This window comes from Cannabis sativa, chromosome 5 (genome assembly GCF_029168945.1).
Source record: "Cannabis sativa cultivar Pink pepper isolate KNU-18-1 chromosome 5, ASM2916894v1, whole genome shotgun sequence".
Lineage (NCBI taxonomy): Eukaryota > Viridiplantae > Streptophyta > Magnoliopsida > Rosales > Cannabaceae > Cannabis > Cannabis sativa.
Window position 1 is genome coordinate 71,312,403 of NC_083605.1, and position 16,463 is coordinate 71,328,865.

The 16,463-nt window shown below is 30.2% G+C and overlaps 1 protein-coding gene and 1 pseudogene across 1 annotated transcript; one reads left to right on the top strand and one right to left on the bottom strand.

Annotated features, from left to right (window-relative positions):
* Positions 1-927: 927 nt before the first annotated feature.
* On the bottom strand, positions 928-6,505 carry LOC115718051 (phosphoglycerate mutase-like protein 1; annotated as a pseudogene).
* A 1,748-nt stretch (positions 6,506-8,253) lies between these two features.
* On the top strand, positions 8,254-13,970 carry LOC115715817 (NAD-capped RNA hydrolase DXO1). Its single transcript, XM_030644488.2, has 13 exons — positions 8,254-8,773; positions 9,243-9,535; positions 9,985-10,050; positions 10,187-10,265; positions 10,484-10,563; positions 10,667-10,690; positions 11,604-11,728; positions 12,051-12,267; positions 12,378-12,431; positions 12,533-12,579; positions 13,004-13,088; positions 13,308-13,371; positions 13,489-13,970. The coding sequence occupies exons 1-13, from the start codon at positions 8,401-8,403 to the stop codon at positions 13,590-13,592; spliced, it is 1,611 nt and encodes a 536-aa protein (XP_030500348.2). The 5' UTR covers positions 8,254-8,400; the 3' UTR covers positions 13,593-13,970.
* The last annotated feature ends 2,493 nt before the right edge of the window (positions 13,971-16,463 follow it).

Genomic DNA, 16,463 nt, shown 5'->3' on the forward strand with positions numbered 1-16,463 from the left:
TAAAACATCTTCAAAGAATACTACCATTAGAGATGCTCTTAAACACTATATAAAAAATGCATTAAGAATATATTAATATACCTATATAAGGTCTCCTAAAGTAACATTCTCTTGTGACTCCCATAATTTTAAATCATTACCATAATAAGTCACACATTAATAATTATAACATGGCATGATTCTATAAAAAAGGAATTAAAATGATAAGTAATTAATTAGTTCAAGAATTTGGAGACAATAATCTCACCTCTTATCAACAATAATTAATGAACGAAGCTCACAGTTGTTGAACCTACAACCAGTATTTCATTTCATTATGAATTAGAAATCTCAATATGTTAAAAAATGTACTTTTGTGCCAGAAATTCACATCAAAATAGTTACTGTAAAGGCAGAGCAACCTAAGTTAATTTGGACTTTAGAAAAAATAAATTTTTTTAATCTTTTTTATAAAAATAAATAATATTTTTAAAAATTATTAAAAAAATATTAATATTTATTAAATATTTTTTTATTTGGACCTTGGGAAAAAAGCAAATAGTTGATTTAAGTATACATGTATATTTTTTTAAGGGAGAATCTTTTTACTTTTTGCTGTGATGATTCTACTTTTCTTTTCCCAATCTATTCTAGTGTATAAGTTATTTAAAAAATATCATATATATATTTTTTTTTATTTTGAGAAAACATATCATATTATCTAATCAAGCTGAAAAAAATATATCACTTCTCATTAATTAAGCTGAAAAAATATATCACTTCAAAGTTCAAACAAAATTTGCAGCATTAGGCAAATATTCAACATATTCATGTATAAAGTTATATTCACAATTAATTTGGAGTTGTAATTGTTTATAGAATTATGATTTGGATATTGAAAAGTATATTGTTTTTACATTAATTAGAATAAGTTTTTTTAAGAGGTTATTAAGAGTAATTTAAAGAAGTATACCTTGCACATGTTTCGGTTGTGACTAAAGGATGGCAGTGATGATTGGAAGTAAAGGCCTTTAAATTCTCAAACAAGAATATAAAGTGGGTAACAATTGCAATATGCTCCTCCTTTCTACTCCATAACCTGAATCAATTCAAGAATCTATCATCTTATTTTATATTAATTTTTTGTATAATAACTCATTATTGCAAAATAGATGTATATATATTTTCAATTCATAATTTTGAATGACTCACTATTAATTAGTGGAATCTTTGTAAAAAATTGTGTTATCAAATTATAACTATAAGAGTCAAATGAAGTATTAATTTATAACGTTGTTATTGAGTATTAGTAGTGTCTAACACCTTCTAGGTGATACCTTACGATTAATTATTGATATATTTTCTAAAAATTATTTTATTGACAAATGCTAAAGGGCACACATGGTGTCTAGTATCTTTGTTAGGTGTAATATCGCAGTTGGTATAACTTAATATCGGGTGAGCATTGCTACTCCCATCACCTTTCATAGATGACGCTCCATGATTGGTTAGCGATATTGCTTAAAAGCTATTTTCTTAAGTTATATGAGACCCGATACATAATTACACCAATAGCGGTATGACACCAAAGAGGGTGTTAGGCACCAATAGTGTCTTTTAGCGATTCTCATATCTAGTCACACTTGTTTTACTTCAATACATATTATAGAAAATCACTAACTAATTATAGGACAATATTTCATTGTGGTGTTAGGCACCATGGGTGCCTCATAGTAGTGCTCTATTTTCTTAAGTTATATGAGATTCGTTACTTAATTACACTAATAACAGTATGATATTAAAGAGATTACTAAGTACCAATAATAGTTTTTAGCAATTCTCATTAATTAAACCCTAAAATAAGCTAAATTCCTAAGTTAAAAAAAAAGGGAAACTCGTGATTAGCATGTAAATGTTGTGTATTTGCTTGATCTATTGGCTTGAAAATTGTTAAAATTTGGAAGCTAATAAATGTAAGGGTAAATATTATTTTGGATCTTGTGTTTTGCAAAAGTTATTAATTTGACATTTTGTTTTGTTAAATGACAAAATGGACCCTATATTTTTTTAAATGGTAAAAATAGGACTCTGAGTTTAATTTTTAACAATTTAATTTTTTTAATATAACCAACTTTAAGACAATTTCTAATACGAATAGATACAGAAAATATAACCAGTTTTGTGCTAACATCTCTATATCGGATTATTATATTAAGTTTTATTTTGACAAAAGATCAGTTCAGGGTCCTATTTGTACAGTTTTAGAAAATACATGATCCAGTTTGTCATTTAACAAAACAGATGGTCTAATTGGTAACTTTTGCAAAACACAATATTCAAAATAGTATATATCCTAAATGTAATATAAATTCCATAAATTATTTATACATGAACAATGTAATATATGACAATATATACACATTTTTTTTTTCTTTTTTAAATTAATCATACCAAAAGTATCTTTTAATATTTTTAAGGGTAACCATTACCTTGTACAATTTTTCTATATTTTTTTAATTTATTTCAAAAAAATCTATAAAATAACTTTTTTTTTTATTAAAAAAAAGCATGTTTTCCTAAACTTTTGCTTTGAAAACCATAAAATTAAAGATTTTCCAAACATTATTCATTGTCTAAATTTATTTTATTTTTCAATCTTTCACTCTCATACTCATTTATTTAAATAAACAAATAAATAAATAAATAATATATTTTTTTAAAAAAAAAGTATAAGATTTAAATAATATAAATAAAAAGTATGAAAAAATTTAAGGTCTAATATAATAATAATAAAATTTTGATGATGTATTTAAAAAATAAGATAGAAAAATTAATAATTACCAGTTAAAAAATTGTTGACCTCTGACTAATATTTCATCTTTAGTCTCTCTAATATCAGGCTTCCACAATATATCTTCATCACTTTCTACCTAAAAAAAGTTGATTAAATAGTAAGTTATGGTTTTAATTATTAGAGAAAATTACAACAAAAATGTCTATGCAATCATGTTTGTAATTTGTTAATAATGTCTATGTAATTACATAAACATTCAAATTGAAAAGAAAAACATATTTCATAAGAATTTTCTCCCTAATTATTATAATTATTATATTGATGTCTACTCATAATAATAAATATTGGAGAGGAATGAAAAATCAATTAGGACTTACTTACGAGTGAAAAATCAATAGTAGGAAAAAGAGATTGATACTCACTAACACTTCTTCTTTTCTCATGTAACTTAACTCCCTGTCCACATAATAATAAAGGGATTAACATCATTGCATTCATTTTCTTTAGAACCCATATTGTAATATATATTAGTATAATTAATTTTTAAAAATATGAGCATGGATATTATATATATATATATTTATAGAAATGGTTTTTTAAAGACCTACTAAAAGTTCTCGGCAAAGCTCTACAGCAATAAATGGTGGCCTATTTTGATTTTCAATTGTAGACCAATCACCTGATCCGAACACTCCCATTGCTGTTTGCATAGTCCTACAAATTATTATTACATAAACAAACATGCATGGTATATTCACATGGTAAATAATTAATCTTTACTTGGATAATTTTACTCCAAGCCATGAATATCTTTTGTGTTTTTGAATTGAATAGAATGTACTACAAATATATAAGAAAATTAGATTGATGAAGTATTTAGTACGATGTGTTCAAAATATATATATATATAATTTAATTAATTAGAATAATAAATTAGAGAATGTTATTGTTTGAAAACTTATAACTGTATTTAATTGGTTATGCATAGTACTATTAATTGAATTATATTGTTTTATTTAATTAAATGTAGAAAGTTGATAAATTGTTATAAAAAGTTATGTAAAAATATTAATCCATTAAATTTATGGCATTAAAATTCAAAATATTTGAAACCCACCTTATTTCTATCTCGTACTAAACATGAAAAATGTAAAAGATTTTCACATTATCTCACATACCAAACAACAAGTAGATTATTAGTAGTAGTACCTCATCAAAGGAGAAGTGACCACTAATTGAATTTTCTTGAAAGTCCGCTCTTTTCAATATCGTTTCGCAAATTTTCAACCTATAACAACACGTATTTTTTATGTTTACATTTAGTTAAAAAAAAAATTCTAAACAAATAATAACTAATATTTGTAAGATATGACAATTTTTATGATATCCCTAAAATACCCCTATTTACATCATCCCATTTACACTATCGGACCACCCATCGGGCCACCCCCATCGGACTACATCGGACCAAATCTGCTACCAATTTTTTTTTTATGTTTTTTACATACAAAAGTAGCATCAGGTGACCATCGGACCACCATCGGACCCCATCGGACTACTAATTTTTTTTTATTTATTTTTTTTATGTTTTTGCACTAAAAAAAAGTATGAAAAATTTGAGAAGGGTATTTTTGGGTTTTAGATAAAGTGGTCATATATTTTCAATAGTGATATGTATTAGTTTAAAAATAAAATATTAAATAGATATAAATATAGAAAATCAAATTTCCCTTTCCATTTCATGTATATAATAAACCAACTTTATTACAAACACAATTATGATTATATTATATAAGCCTTAGTGGCAAGGAATATAATCAAGAAATACAATACAGATAAAAAATGAGTTAAAAGTTAAAAGATTTTACTATAAACAAAGCCTAAAATAAAATACCTGTTTCCAACCAAGAGGCAGGGCCGGCCCTGAAAATTTATGGGCCCAAGACGAATTAAATTTTGGAGCCTTCAAAAATATATAAAAAAAATAATCAAAAGAAGAGTGTTATGGGATTAGAACCCATGACCTTAGACATTATGCCATCCACCTCAACCAACTAAGCTATGAATATTTGTTGCTTGTAATACACTTAGGTAGCGTTTGGTTGGAGGTAATGAAATGGAATGGAATGGAAAGGAAACAATTTTCATTCCATTCCTTTGTCTGGTTGCATTTTAAAGTATTGGAATGGCATTCCAATGGAATGCTCTTTCCACCATTTTGGTGGAATGGCTATTCCATTTTAAAAAGGAAGGAATGACCATTCCAATGTAACAAGAAAAAAAATTTAATTATTTTTTTATCAATTTTTTTTTATGCATTTTAAATTTTATTCCATTCCATTCCTATTCCCATTCCCATTCCCATTCCTATTCCTATATTTTCATTCCTCTCAACCAAACGCCTCCGGAAAGTGTGGGCCCTAGGCGCGGGCCTAGCCCGCCTATGCCTAGGGCCGGCCCTGCCAAGAGGGGTAAGTTGTGCATCAAAATATTGCTTAGGATCTTTTCTTCTTATTGCCTCATTATGAACCCCTTCAGCATGCCTCACCTTCATAACACCACACCACATATAATTTGGTAAGTAATAATTACTAATTAAAATTTATTTATATATTTAGGTATATCTTTATATATTAAAAGTACCTATCTAACGGCATTTCTTGGTTTAACAGAATATACTTAAATTTTTAAAAGAATATCCTGTTAAATTTAACGATTAGGTTTGATCTACCGTTAACAAATAAACCCAATAATTAAACCAAAAAATTAAACAATCTTTTAAATATTAATAATCTTTTTTTAAATTAAAAAAATCATCTTAGCCACATATCTCTCTAACAAACCTATTTGGGAGAATATTAATAATTTTTTTTATTTATTTTTTAAAAAAGAAAAATCTTTATATATTAAAGTTAAACTCACTTTATCTAATGTTTTCTCTGGATAAGCATAGGAAGCAGAAATACCACTTCTATCTTTGTGTGATTGCAGATATACCAATTCTGTCATTGACCCATTTTTTAGCTTTATAAATAGAGATGTTCATATAATATTAATACTTTACAGAATATTTATAGATATAAACTTACATCACAATGCTATGTTAAAAAAAGAACTAAATAAAATAATCTACTACTCCAATAATAAATTTATTTACAATTTTATAATTACACTAATATTATTTTTAATACATTATTAAATAATATTTTAAATATAAATATTTAATTTTTTCAAACAAAAAATTTGTAATCTTTAAAAATAAAATACATTCAAAATCTTAAAAAGACCAAAATCTTAAATGAAACTAGCAATACGTGGCTCGACACGTACATTCACCTAGTATAATATAAAGTACAAACCAGATGAAGAGTTTTAGTACGGTGCAGTGGGTAGACACTTAGACCAATTCTGGCGGTGCTGCCTTCATCCATAACTGAATACTCTGTAATTAATTGTATTATCAAAAATAAAAAAATGCACAAATTATAAGGGAAGAGATCTATTGACAAACTGGGTCTTATATAACTTATTGGATCATAAATAAGAATATAATTTGAGAAAATCAACCAATGAAATTAGTAATTCTTACTTTCAATGAAGGAAGAATCAATAGAAGGAAAGAAACAAAGAAAGCTTTGAGTTTTGATGATTGACTTCTCTCTCTGTATTTTAATGGGGCTGTTGAACTTTATTATTTTTTGTAGGAATATTAATTAACAATGACTTTAAGCTTTTCTCTGTTTTCAAAATTAGGTTGTATTGGAAAATTAAAAGTTTAATTGTATTATTGAAACTTTAAATTTTTGTTGTATTGTTTGGATTTAATGTTGTTTATGTTTTATAATAATAATAATAATAATAATAATAATAATAATAATAATAATAATAAGAGCATTGTTATGGGGTACCAGTAATGTTCAATACTTTTTATATGTATCTTCTTATCATTATCATTGGTTGGCGATATTTCTTAAAATTTATTTTTTTTAAGTCATATGAAATTGGCTATTTAATTATACTAATAACGTTATGACACTAAAGAATGTGACACAATAGAACTCTTTAGTAATTCTCTAATAATAATAATAAATTATGTTGTTTATGTTTAAATATTGTTGGTAGTGTCATGAATATTACTAAAACATTTGACATTAGTTGTAAAGTAACCACATTGTGTATTATTATGCGATTTGAGGTCATATGTAGATGCAAATTGAAGTATGGCTCAAACTCCACATGTTAAAAATCGCATTAATATAACATAATTAAATTTAATACAAAATATATTATAATTAAATTTTACACTATAATAATTTTTTTTTTTTTTATTTACCTTTTGCCATTGATGTATTATATTTTTAATTATATATTTAATATAGTTTTTATATACCTCAAATAAAAATTTAATATTTTTATTGACTTTTTTACACTTTTCTATCAAAATAAAATTTATTTTACTCTTAGTGTATTGAAACACAATTATAAAATTTGAGCCCAACATAATATTTATTCATTTTTTGAAACAAATTTAGTACAAAATTTACCCAATCTATTAGAGATGGTGTAACACCACATAAAGAAAAGAGAGGAATTTTCAAACATTTTTTTTTAGATAACATGTTAAACTCTTTCAGTAGTGTTGTTTTTGTAATTCAATTTTCTTTTTTTTTTATATATATAATGGGCCTTTTTGGATTGGGGACAACGGGCCAGCCTTGTTAACTCTTGCAAAATGAAAAGGGTTTTTTATCAAAAATTTATATTGTTACATTTAAAGATTTTTTTTATATATTTTTACAGTTTTCTATAGAAACAATACGAAAGCAACAAGAAAACTACATAAAAATAAAAATAGCAGGAAAATAATATCTAAACAATATCAAAACAACAATAAAAAATTACATACAAATAACAAAAAATAGCAACAAATTAATAAGAGTACAACATAAAAAAGACCGTATTTCAGTAAATAAAATCATAAAAATAGTAAAAAAATATTTAAAATCCCGTACAACCGTATTTTTGTATTTTTTTTGCTATTTTTGTGTATGTGAAATAATCCCAAATGAAAATTGGGGTAAGTTGAAAAATACCCCTTTTATTAATCAATTAATCAAATTTACCTCTAATCTTATATTTATTTGAAACATACCTCTTTTTATATGTATTGTATCCAAAATATCCTGACATAAGAGAGTCACATAGAGAGTATCTTGAAGTGACAAGGGCAAAATTGGTATAATGTTTTAAAAAAAAGGTAAAAATAATAGACTTTAAAAAAGAGGGTAAAAATAAAAGAGAACAATATAAAAAAGGTATAGAGTATAATTTCCTCAATTTTGAAAATTCGTCATTCCCCTCCAGTCCATAACCATTGGGTCATACATAAAGCCCATTAGAAAAAAGCGAGTTGGGCCGAATAAGAAACTCTGTTGGGCCTGATGATTAAAGAATAAAGATACTCTCAGATATGCTGCTCTTGGTTTCAAAAGCTTGAGAAACACACGGAAATGGAAGGAACATAAATATTCTGTGTTAAACTTTGTAGCCTCATTCACTACTAATCATCACAAACCCAAGAACTCGAACCAAAACTCAGGGGAGGATTACAGATTACTCCTCCTCTAATGGATTTCTCAGAACAAGAGTTAGAAATCTTCGGAGAAGACGTAGAAGAAGAAGAAGAAGACCCTGACAAAGATACCCAACACCAGGGGAACCGATCCTCTTCACCTTCTTCACCGTCATCGTCATCCTCCTCTTCCTCTTCATCTTCAGCGGCTTCTTCGTCTTCTAACGCTACCGACGGAGGTGAGAGCAGTAGCGCCGCTAGCGGAAGCGCCAGCAGTGGCGGAGGAGGTGACGGTGAAGAGGAGAATGGCGAAGAGGCTGATAACCGTAGTAGTAGGGCATACTTTGGGGATGAAGATAAGGATCTGTTTGGGTCTGATAATGAAGAGTATATCAAAACCCCTGCTATTAGTGCTTTCTCAATTCCTGGTACGGATGCGCAAGTTTAATTATTATTTTTTTTATTTTTTTTCGATATTGGGTTTTATTTAATAGGTTTTAGTTTGTGCTTTTGAAAAATCTTATGTCTGTATCGATGAATTACTTGGTGGGATTTGACGTTTTGTTTTACTTAGCATCTTTCTGTTTTTGGCCGGATTTACTTTTTGAGCTAATGTATCTGTTAATATATGATGATAGTTGTGGTTTGCTTGCTTGGGTTTTATAGAATTGAAGGTATATATATGTATATATATATGTATGTATTCTTATTAACTGAATTAAGGAAGATGAACTACTGGGCTATTCCTGTTGAGATGACCTTAGTGATTGAAATGTTATGTTTGTATATTGATGGATTCTGCTCTGAAATTGCTTGCAAATTCCCATTTGAGCTGATTTTATTTTGTTTCTGGGTACTTGCAATACATTGACAAATGCATTTTCTGCATACTTGCAGTACTGCCGCCTTTGATACGTAATACAAACACAAACAATAACAACAACAGCAACAACAACCACCACCACCACCAGGGTGGTAGAGGGGGTTTCGGTCGCGGTCGATGGCAAGCTGGACATCATAATGATAGAGGAGCTGGCATACTGCCCCGACCTGGGCCTTATCCTCATAGACAGAACTTTGGTTACGGTCCCAAATTCTCCAATGGTCGTAACGATGAACGCTTTGTTTCGGATCTGAAGCTTTCAAAAAGTGAAGAAACACTATCAAGAAAATGTATCACTTTTCAAGAAGTAAGGCAAATGTTGCCGTATTTTATTTTGCTTTGATCAATTTTTTTATTTTCTTTGGTTTAGTTAATACAGTTTGATATAACTTGCTTTTCTAGTTATGGAGAAATATATGACTAAGTATTTACTCATTTAGTCTCCATATAGTTTTGCCTAAACAATTCGATGTTATAGCTGATGTTTACATTCTATTGTCTATAATTCAATGGCCATCGATGACTGATGCAAAGTATATTAGTATTCTGTGTGGGTAGTTCTATGTTGTATTTACATGGTTTGGTCAGGACCTTCTTTCTATGAAAGTTGCGTTGTCAAACCACCATAGTCACCCACATTTGTATTTTCTGTTTGGACACGATTTTTGTAAATTCAACATTTGCCTTGTGAACTTAGGATTGTTCCCTCGTTATTTACCTGAATCCTTTGCTGATAATGCTAATTTTGTCCAATAGCCATGTGAACTTGCCAACTATAGTCGCGTTGAAGGTGGAGAGGTTTTCTTTGATGATCGCAGCTTGGTAGGCTTATTCTTTCTTTGGTTCTTAATGAGGAACAGATAGAAAAAGAATATTTATTTAATTTACATTTACTGTGGGCCTGAAATTCTGTGTCGATTTGATCCCTTCTCCATGGTTGTTGGTTTCTTCATTTCAGAGGCTTTTCAAGCGGCTTATTTCCGAAGACATTGGAGCTGATCTTAATGATGGTTTTGATACTTTTATTGAGAAAAAAGGTAAAAGACTGAGAGTATTACAATGACCAATTAGATTGCTGACCACTTTAGTCTAGCTCAAGTGGCAAGATGTGTGTGTTGAGGGCTGGGGTTCGAATCCCATGTGTAACAGTTAAAAAAAATACTGAGAAGAATACTTACTCTTTATCAATATGTATGCATTTCTTTGGAGTTATACCCATGAGGCATTGATAGTCACAGGTCTGTTTTTTTAACAGATTTGGGATCTCAAGGCTTTGGTGACCTTCTTGGCTGCATACGAGACAAAAGTATACCACTCCAAAACATTCATTTTGTGGTGGGAAACCAATAAACTTTTATTTCTACCTTCCTTTAGTACTTAAATACATTTTATTGCTTAGTAGTGACTTCAAATTTCTGTCTGTGTTGTTTGTCTGCAGACATACCGTAACAACCTTAATAAGGTAACTGCTGGTTCCTTTGTCAGTGTAATTTTTTTAGCATATTGTGGATAAATCATGAATATATTACTGCTAAAATTTCTCTGTTCTGCTATTAATGTAACTTAAACTGCAAGTTTTATTTCTTTTTCTTTTAATTTACTTTTAACTCTAAATCTAGTTCAATAATGGATCTTTGATTAGTTTATGGTTAGCGATATTACTTGAGTTATTTGTTAAAATGGTTAGCCATTTTTTCATGTTCGTGTTTTGCCAAGTTAGTGACTATAGGAGTAAAAAATAAATACAAATAAAGCAGATATAGCAGATTTTCTCTTTATAAAAATCTCTGAAAATGAGACACTAATAAGATGATACTCAGAACAATTCCTTGAGTGACTATTGTAAAACCTTAACACTGTTTTGTAGAGGAGAATGGGAAGAATGGAAAATGAGAGAGAAGTGGAGAAAAAAGGAAAGATCGTTTGGTAAGGAAGAAAATGAAAAAGAAAGGAAAAGGGAGTGGAACTTTTTTGGTGGATCCAAGCAAAATTTACTTCACTTGAAAATGGATAGAAGATAAGGAGAAACTCTCACTTTTTGAATTTACAAAACTAGCTGTAGTAATAAATAACATATAAATAGTTCAAAATTACTAATATAAGGATAAATAGTAAACTTATAATATCAGTGCATTCTTTCCACCACCAAAACATAGGAAAGGAAACATGTTCTCATTCGATTTTACAGAACTAGTATAAACTATAAACTACAAAGAAAAATGATTTCCTTTCCATCCAACACTTTTTTCTTTCTTCTCAAGTTTTTACGTCCTATTTTCTTTCCTCTCTGCCAAACCTAAAACTAGACTGTCCATTTATCTTTACAGATATAGTTAACAGCTCGTACTGAGCATCAACTTCTCCCTTTTCTGTAGATAATGGCTACTGCCTATATTCGGCATGAGCCTTGGGAAATGGGAGTGCACAAAAGGAATGGAGTTGTATATCTTGATGTTCATAAACTTCCAGAAAGGCCACAAAGTGATTTTGAACGTCGAAGGTACTAAACATTAATATCTTCTCAAGAATGGTTGCTATATCTTATGCTTTTGTTACTTAATAAACCTTTAAACTAAATAGTTCAGTATTTAGTTCCCATTAAATATTGTATCTTATAATCAGTTATGTTCCCGTTAAAAGATTGAAAGGAAAAGAAAAGTAATAGCTGAAGGAATTTTGATTGCTATATCTTAAAATCACTAAGTACTAGATGTTAAAGATGCAGCTTTTATTAAGCAAACGTTTTAGGAACTTTTAAGATTTCTACAGGTATCTAGTTAGAGATAAGTGATGAACTTTGTAATTTTGTCTTCTCGCTGCAGATGTTATTGGGGATATTGTTTTGAGAGCCTTGCCACTGAAGATCCAAGACGAACCGATGGAGAAGGAATTCATCATGTCGATGCCAATGTCGAATATTGTTCTGTGATTAAAACAAAGTTAGGGGCTCATCGAATTTTGATGGGTGCTGAAATGGATTGCTGTGATTCAACTGATGATGGAAGAAGGTTTTATGTGGAGCTAAAGACAAATCGTGAGGTTGTGATACATTTCTATTTTGTTTAACTTATTCGTTCCACATTTTGCTCTCTCATTTACGTCTCCAATCTCTTGACCATGTCGCAATCGCTCACTTACTTTCTTTGCAGTTGGATTATCAAACTGAGGAAAGATATGAGAGAGAAAAACTTTTGAAAGTCTGGGTATGTTCTCTTTTTTGGTGCTATGAATCCTTGCGCTTTGTGGACAACTTTTCAGACATTCCACCATGCAATAACTTAATATTTTGTATTTTTGGTAACAGATTCAATCATTTTTAGCTGGAGTCCCTTATATTGTCATTGGATTTAGGTATGTTTCAATTTCTTGATGGAGAGGCTAAATTCTGTACAGTTTGTATAGAGTGCATTGTATATGTTACATTCATTTCTCTTTTGTTTGTTACTAAGCTAATTGCAATACCTTTTTTTTTATATATAAAAAAGCTAATTGCAACTTGCAATACAATATGATGGACTGTAACAAAGTTGAGGGAAAAGATAAGAACAAACAGTTACGTAGTTAAATAGTTTACAATGGAGATGGCGAAAATATATGTAATCTTAATATTGATTTTTGAAGTTGGCTATAAAATGAGTGCATTGGCCAATGTAATGGCTTACCCGGCCATGTTCTACCACACTGAAAAGCATATCCTTACTGAAGTGGCCTGGGTTTTGGTGAATTTGTTCCTTAATTTTAATTGTTAATTTGACATGTCTTTCTTACTGTACAGAGACGACAGAGGCAAACTTGTCCGCACAGAGAGACTTAGAACCAAAGACATAACACAGCGAGTGAAAATGAAGAACTACTGGCAGGTAATTTTCTGGCTGCCAAATTTATTTGCTTTTCTTCAATTTTAGATTCAGGATTATCAGCACATCCTTTTGCAGATGTGATGGCAAATGCAGATAATTCTTGATATTTTCTCATATTATAGAATGTGACTTTTCTGTTAATAGAGTAAAAAAGTTTTTGAAGTTCATCACTTGTATTATATTGTAATGGCGAGTGAGTACCGATAAACTGGTTTGCAGGGAGGAGTGTGCCTAGCATTTGCCGACGAGGTGCTGTGCTGGCTCTATGGAACAGTTAAAGAAAGTAAGTTGTTTTAACCTCTAGAATCATACAACAGGACATGTTGAAAAACCTTTAAAAAGTGATTTAGAAGCGAAATTGGATTTCTTTTGATTACTGATTATGATTGTGTGGCCACAGATGAAGATTACATATTACAATTTGCTCATCCTTTCACCCGTTTAGAGCTTCTTCAAGCTCAATCTTGCCCTGAAGAGATCACTAACCATGTTGCACAATTGTAGAGTAGTGGCTCTCATACTTTTCTTTTTATACCTCAAATTGATTATGGATAAGAGGGGTTTTTGGTTATTTAATTTAAACCCCCTTTCTTTTATTTTGATAAAAAATTCTATAGCTAATAGCACCACTTTTAATTAGGTGATCGATCTTATCGAATAATGGAAATTTATATTGTAATTTCTTTTTTAGAGTACTCTACTTCTTTTTCAATAAAATGATGAAGAAAATAGTATAGGATTAATAGACAAAAATGTCAATGCCCACAAATGGAGAATGTTATTAGTTCAAGATTAACTCTCAATGCTCTTTACAAATTTATTTGTTTATTTATTAAATGGACTTAACAAATTCATTTGAATGTTAATGTAATTGGCATGTAATACGGTTGTACTTGTGTGATTTTAATTTTCGTTTCATTTGTATATTTTTTTAAACTATTAAATGAATCATTCTTAATTAATTAAATTGTTGGTGTATATTTTGTGTGATTTGTTATGGTTGGTTTGGTGTAATCGTGATCATAATGGAATTATTATTACAATTTTGCAGTTTCGTTTTATTTTGAAAATATTGCAAGACTTTCATAGTGCATTCACTATTACACCTTTTTTAAATGAATATGGATTTTTTTAAATGAATATGGATTACAAGTGGACTATAATCACTATTACACTATTTGCATTAAAATGAATGGCTAATCAGAGTTTTTTCTTTTGGAATTTAGATATGCATAGTGCTTTCTAAATTTTTAGGCTGTAAAATTATATTTTCGAACGGTTGAATTTAAAAAAATTTTGTTCAATTTTAAGTTTGATATAAATAGAAATTGAGAAGATACATTAGTATATGTCAAAAATAATGATTTTAAAAACAAAATCAAATTACATATACATTTCAAAGCTATGTGTATAATAATGAATATATATTCTCTTAGCTCCATAGAGCTCTTTTATTTTTGGTGGTGCTTTCTCAAGTTATTTTTTCAAAAATAATGAAATACATATTCTAAAATTAAACAATCGTGAAAACTTTAAGGTGGCGTTTGGTTGGGAGGAATAAAAACATAGAAATGGGAATGAGAATAGGATTAGGAATGGAATAAAATTTAAAATACATAAAAAAATAAATGATAAAAAAGTTATTAAATTTTTTCTTTATTGGAATAGTCTTTCCTTCTATTTCAAAATGAAATTGTCATTCCACCAAAATGATGCAATGGTCATTCCATAATTTCTATTAGAATAACATTTCAACACTTTAATATACAACCAAACAAAAGAATGGAATTGAGATTGTTTCATTTCCATTCCATTGTATTTCATTACTGTGAAGAAATGAAGGATACTGCAGCAATTGCTCTGCAATATCTTGTGGTCCATTCAATCTGCCATGTGTCAATCGGCTGCTATAGGAAAATCATGAGAGTATAAAGGTTGTTATTTTGTAATGATTAGTGTATCATTGTTGAGGGAATATTCATTGATTCTGTTAGGATTTGCCAGCTGTAATTGAGCATGTGCTCTTTGTATGTAACGGCTCCTTTGAGCCTTTCTCTCTATAAATAGAAAACCTGAATCTCAGCATTGATTGAGCTGAGTTTTACAATTGCATTTACACCTAAAATTTGACTTGGTATCAGAGCCATTACTGCCCCACAAATGTCGACTGACAACCAATCATCTCCACAAGATCCAGCCGCAGATGGAGGAAACACTACTGCACCAGCAAATCTTATCCCTGTCGTCGCGCAAGATTTCTTATCGCAAAGAAGCTCCGCAATACCGCCTTCACCAACCCATATCTCACCACTTCAGTACACTAAATCAACCCTTCTCCCTCAAACTCGACAGAAACAACTATGGTCTGTGGAAAACAATGGTTTCAACCATTGTTAGAGGCCATCGGCTTGATGGATTAAATGGAACCACTATCTGTCCTCCAGAGTTTATCATTGCAGAAAACTCATCCGAAGTCACCAGATCTACAAATCCAGATTATGAAAACTGGGTCATCAATGACCAGCTCCTCATGGGGTGGTTGTACAGCTCCATGACAGAAACCATAGCCTTGGAAGTCATGGGAGTTGCTACTGCTGCCAGCTTATGGCAAGCACTTGAACAACTTTATGGTGCTCACTCAAAATCTAAGATGGATGAGACTAGAACATTGATTCAAGTCACTCAAAAAGGAAATACTCCTATGACTGAATATCTCAGACAAAAGAAAAATTGGTCTGACCTTCTCTCTCTTGCAGGAGAACCCTATTCCGAGTCACAACTGGTTACTAATGTTCTGTCTGGTTTAGATTTCAGTTATCTCTCTATTGTGCTGCAGATAGAGGCTAGACCAAAAACTACATGGCAGGAGCTCCAGAAATTGCTGCTGAGTTTTGACAGCAAGATTGAGAGACTCCATGCTCGATCCAACATCAACACCAAAAAGTAACAGCAGCCTCACAGATCCATAAGCTAATCTAGCTCAAACACCTCAAACTGGAGGACATGGGAGAGGTTCCAATCACTATCCCCAACATCCAGGAGGAAGAAATCCCAACAGAGGAGGAGGAAACAGAGGGAGTCGTGGAAGAGGCAGATTTGGTGGTAGGTCAACTGGATCTAAACCAACATGTCAGGTATGTGGCAAATATGGCCACTCAGCTGCCATTTGTTACAATAGATTTGATGAAAACTACATGGGAACAGACCCGAATGGTGGTGGTGGTGGCACTCAGAACAAACACACTCCATCTGCCTATGTTGCTGCACCAGAAACTTTGGAGAGTGATGCTTGGTTTGCTGACAGTGGGGCCAACAACCATATCACTTTTGACTCCTCTTCAATGACACAAAAGCAAGAATATGGTGGTAACGAAA

Bases quoted from the DNA above. Each gene is read 5' to 3' on its own strand.
- LOC115715817 (XM_030644488.2), top strand. From the start codon at position 8,401: ATGGATTTCTCAGAACAAGAGTTAGAAATCTTCGGAGAAGACGTAGAA. The intron at 9,536-9,984 runs GTAAGGCAAATG...TTTGTCCAATAG, and splicing joins AATGTATCACTTTTCAAGAA to CCATGTGAACTTGCCAACTA. The intron at 13,372-13,488 runs GTAAGTTGTTTT...GTGTGGCCACAG, and splicing joins CTATGGAACAGTTAAAGAAA to ATGAAGATTACATATTACAA.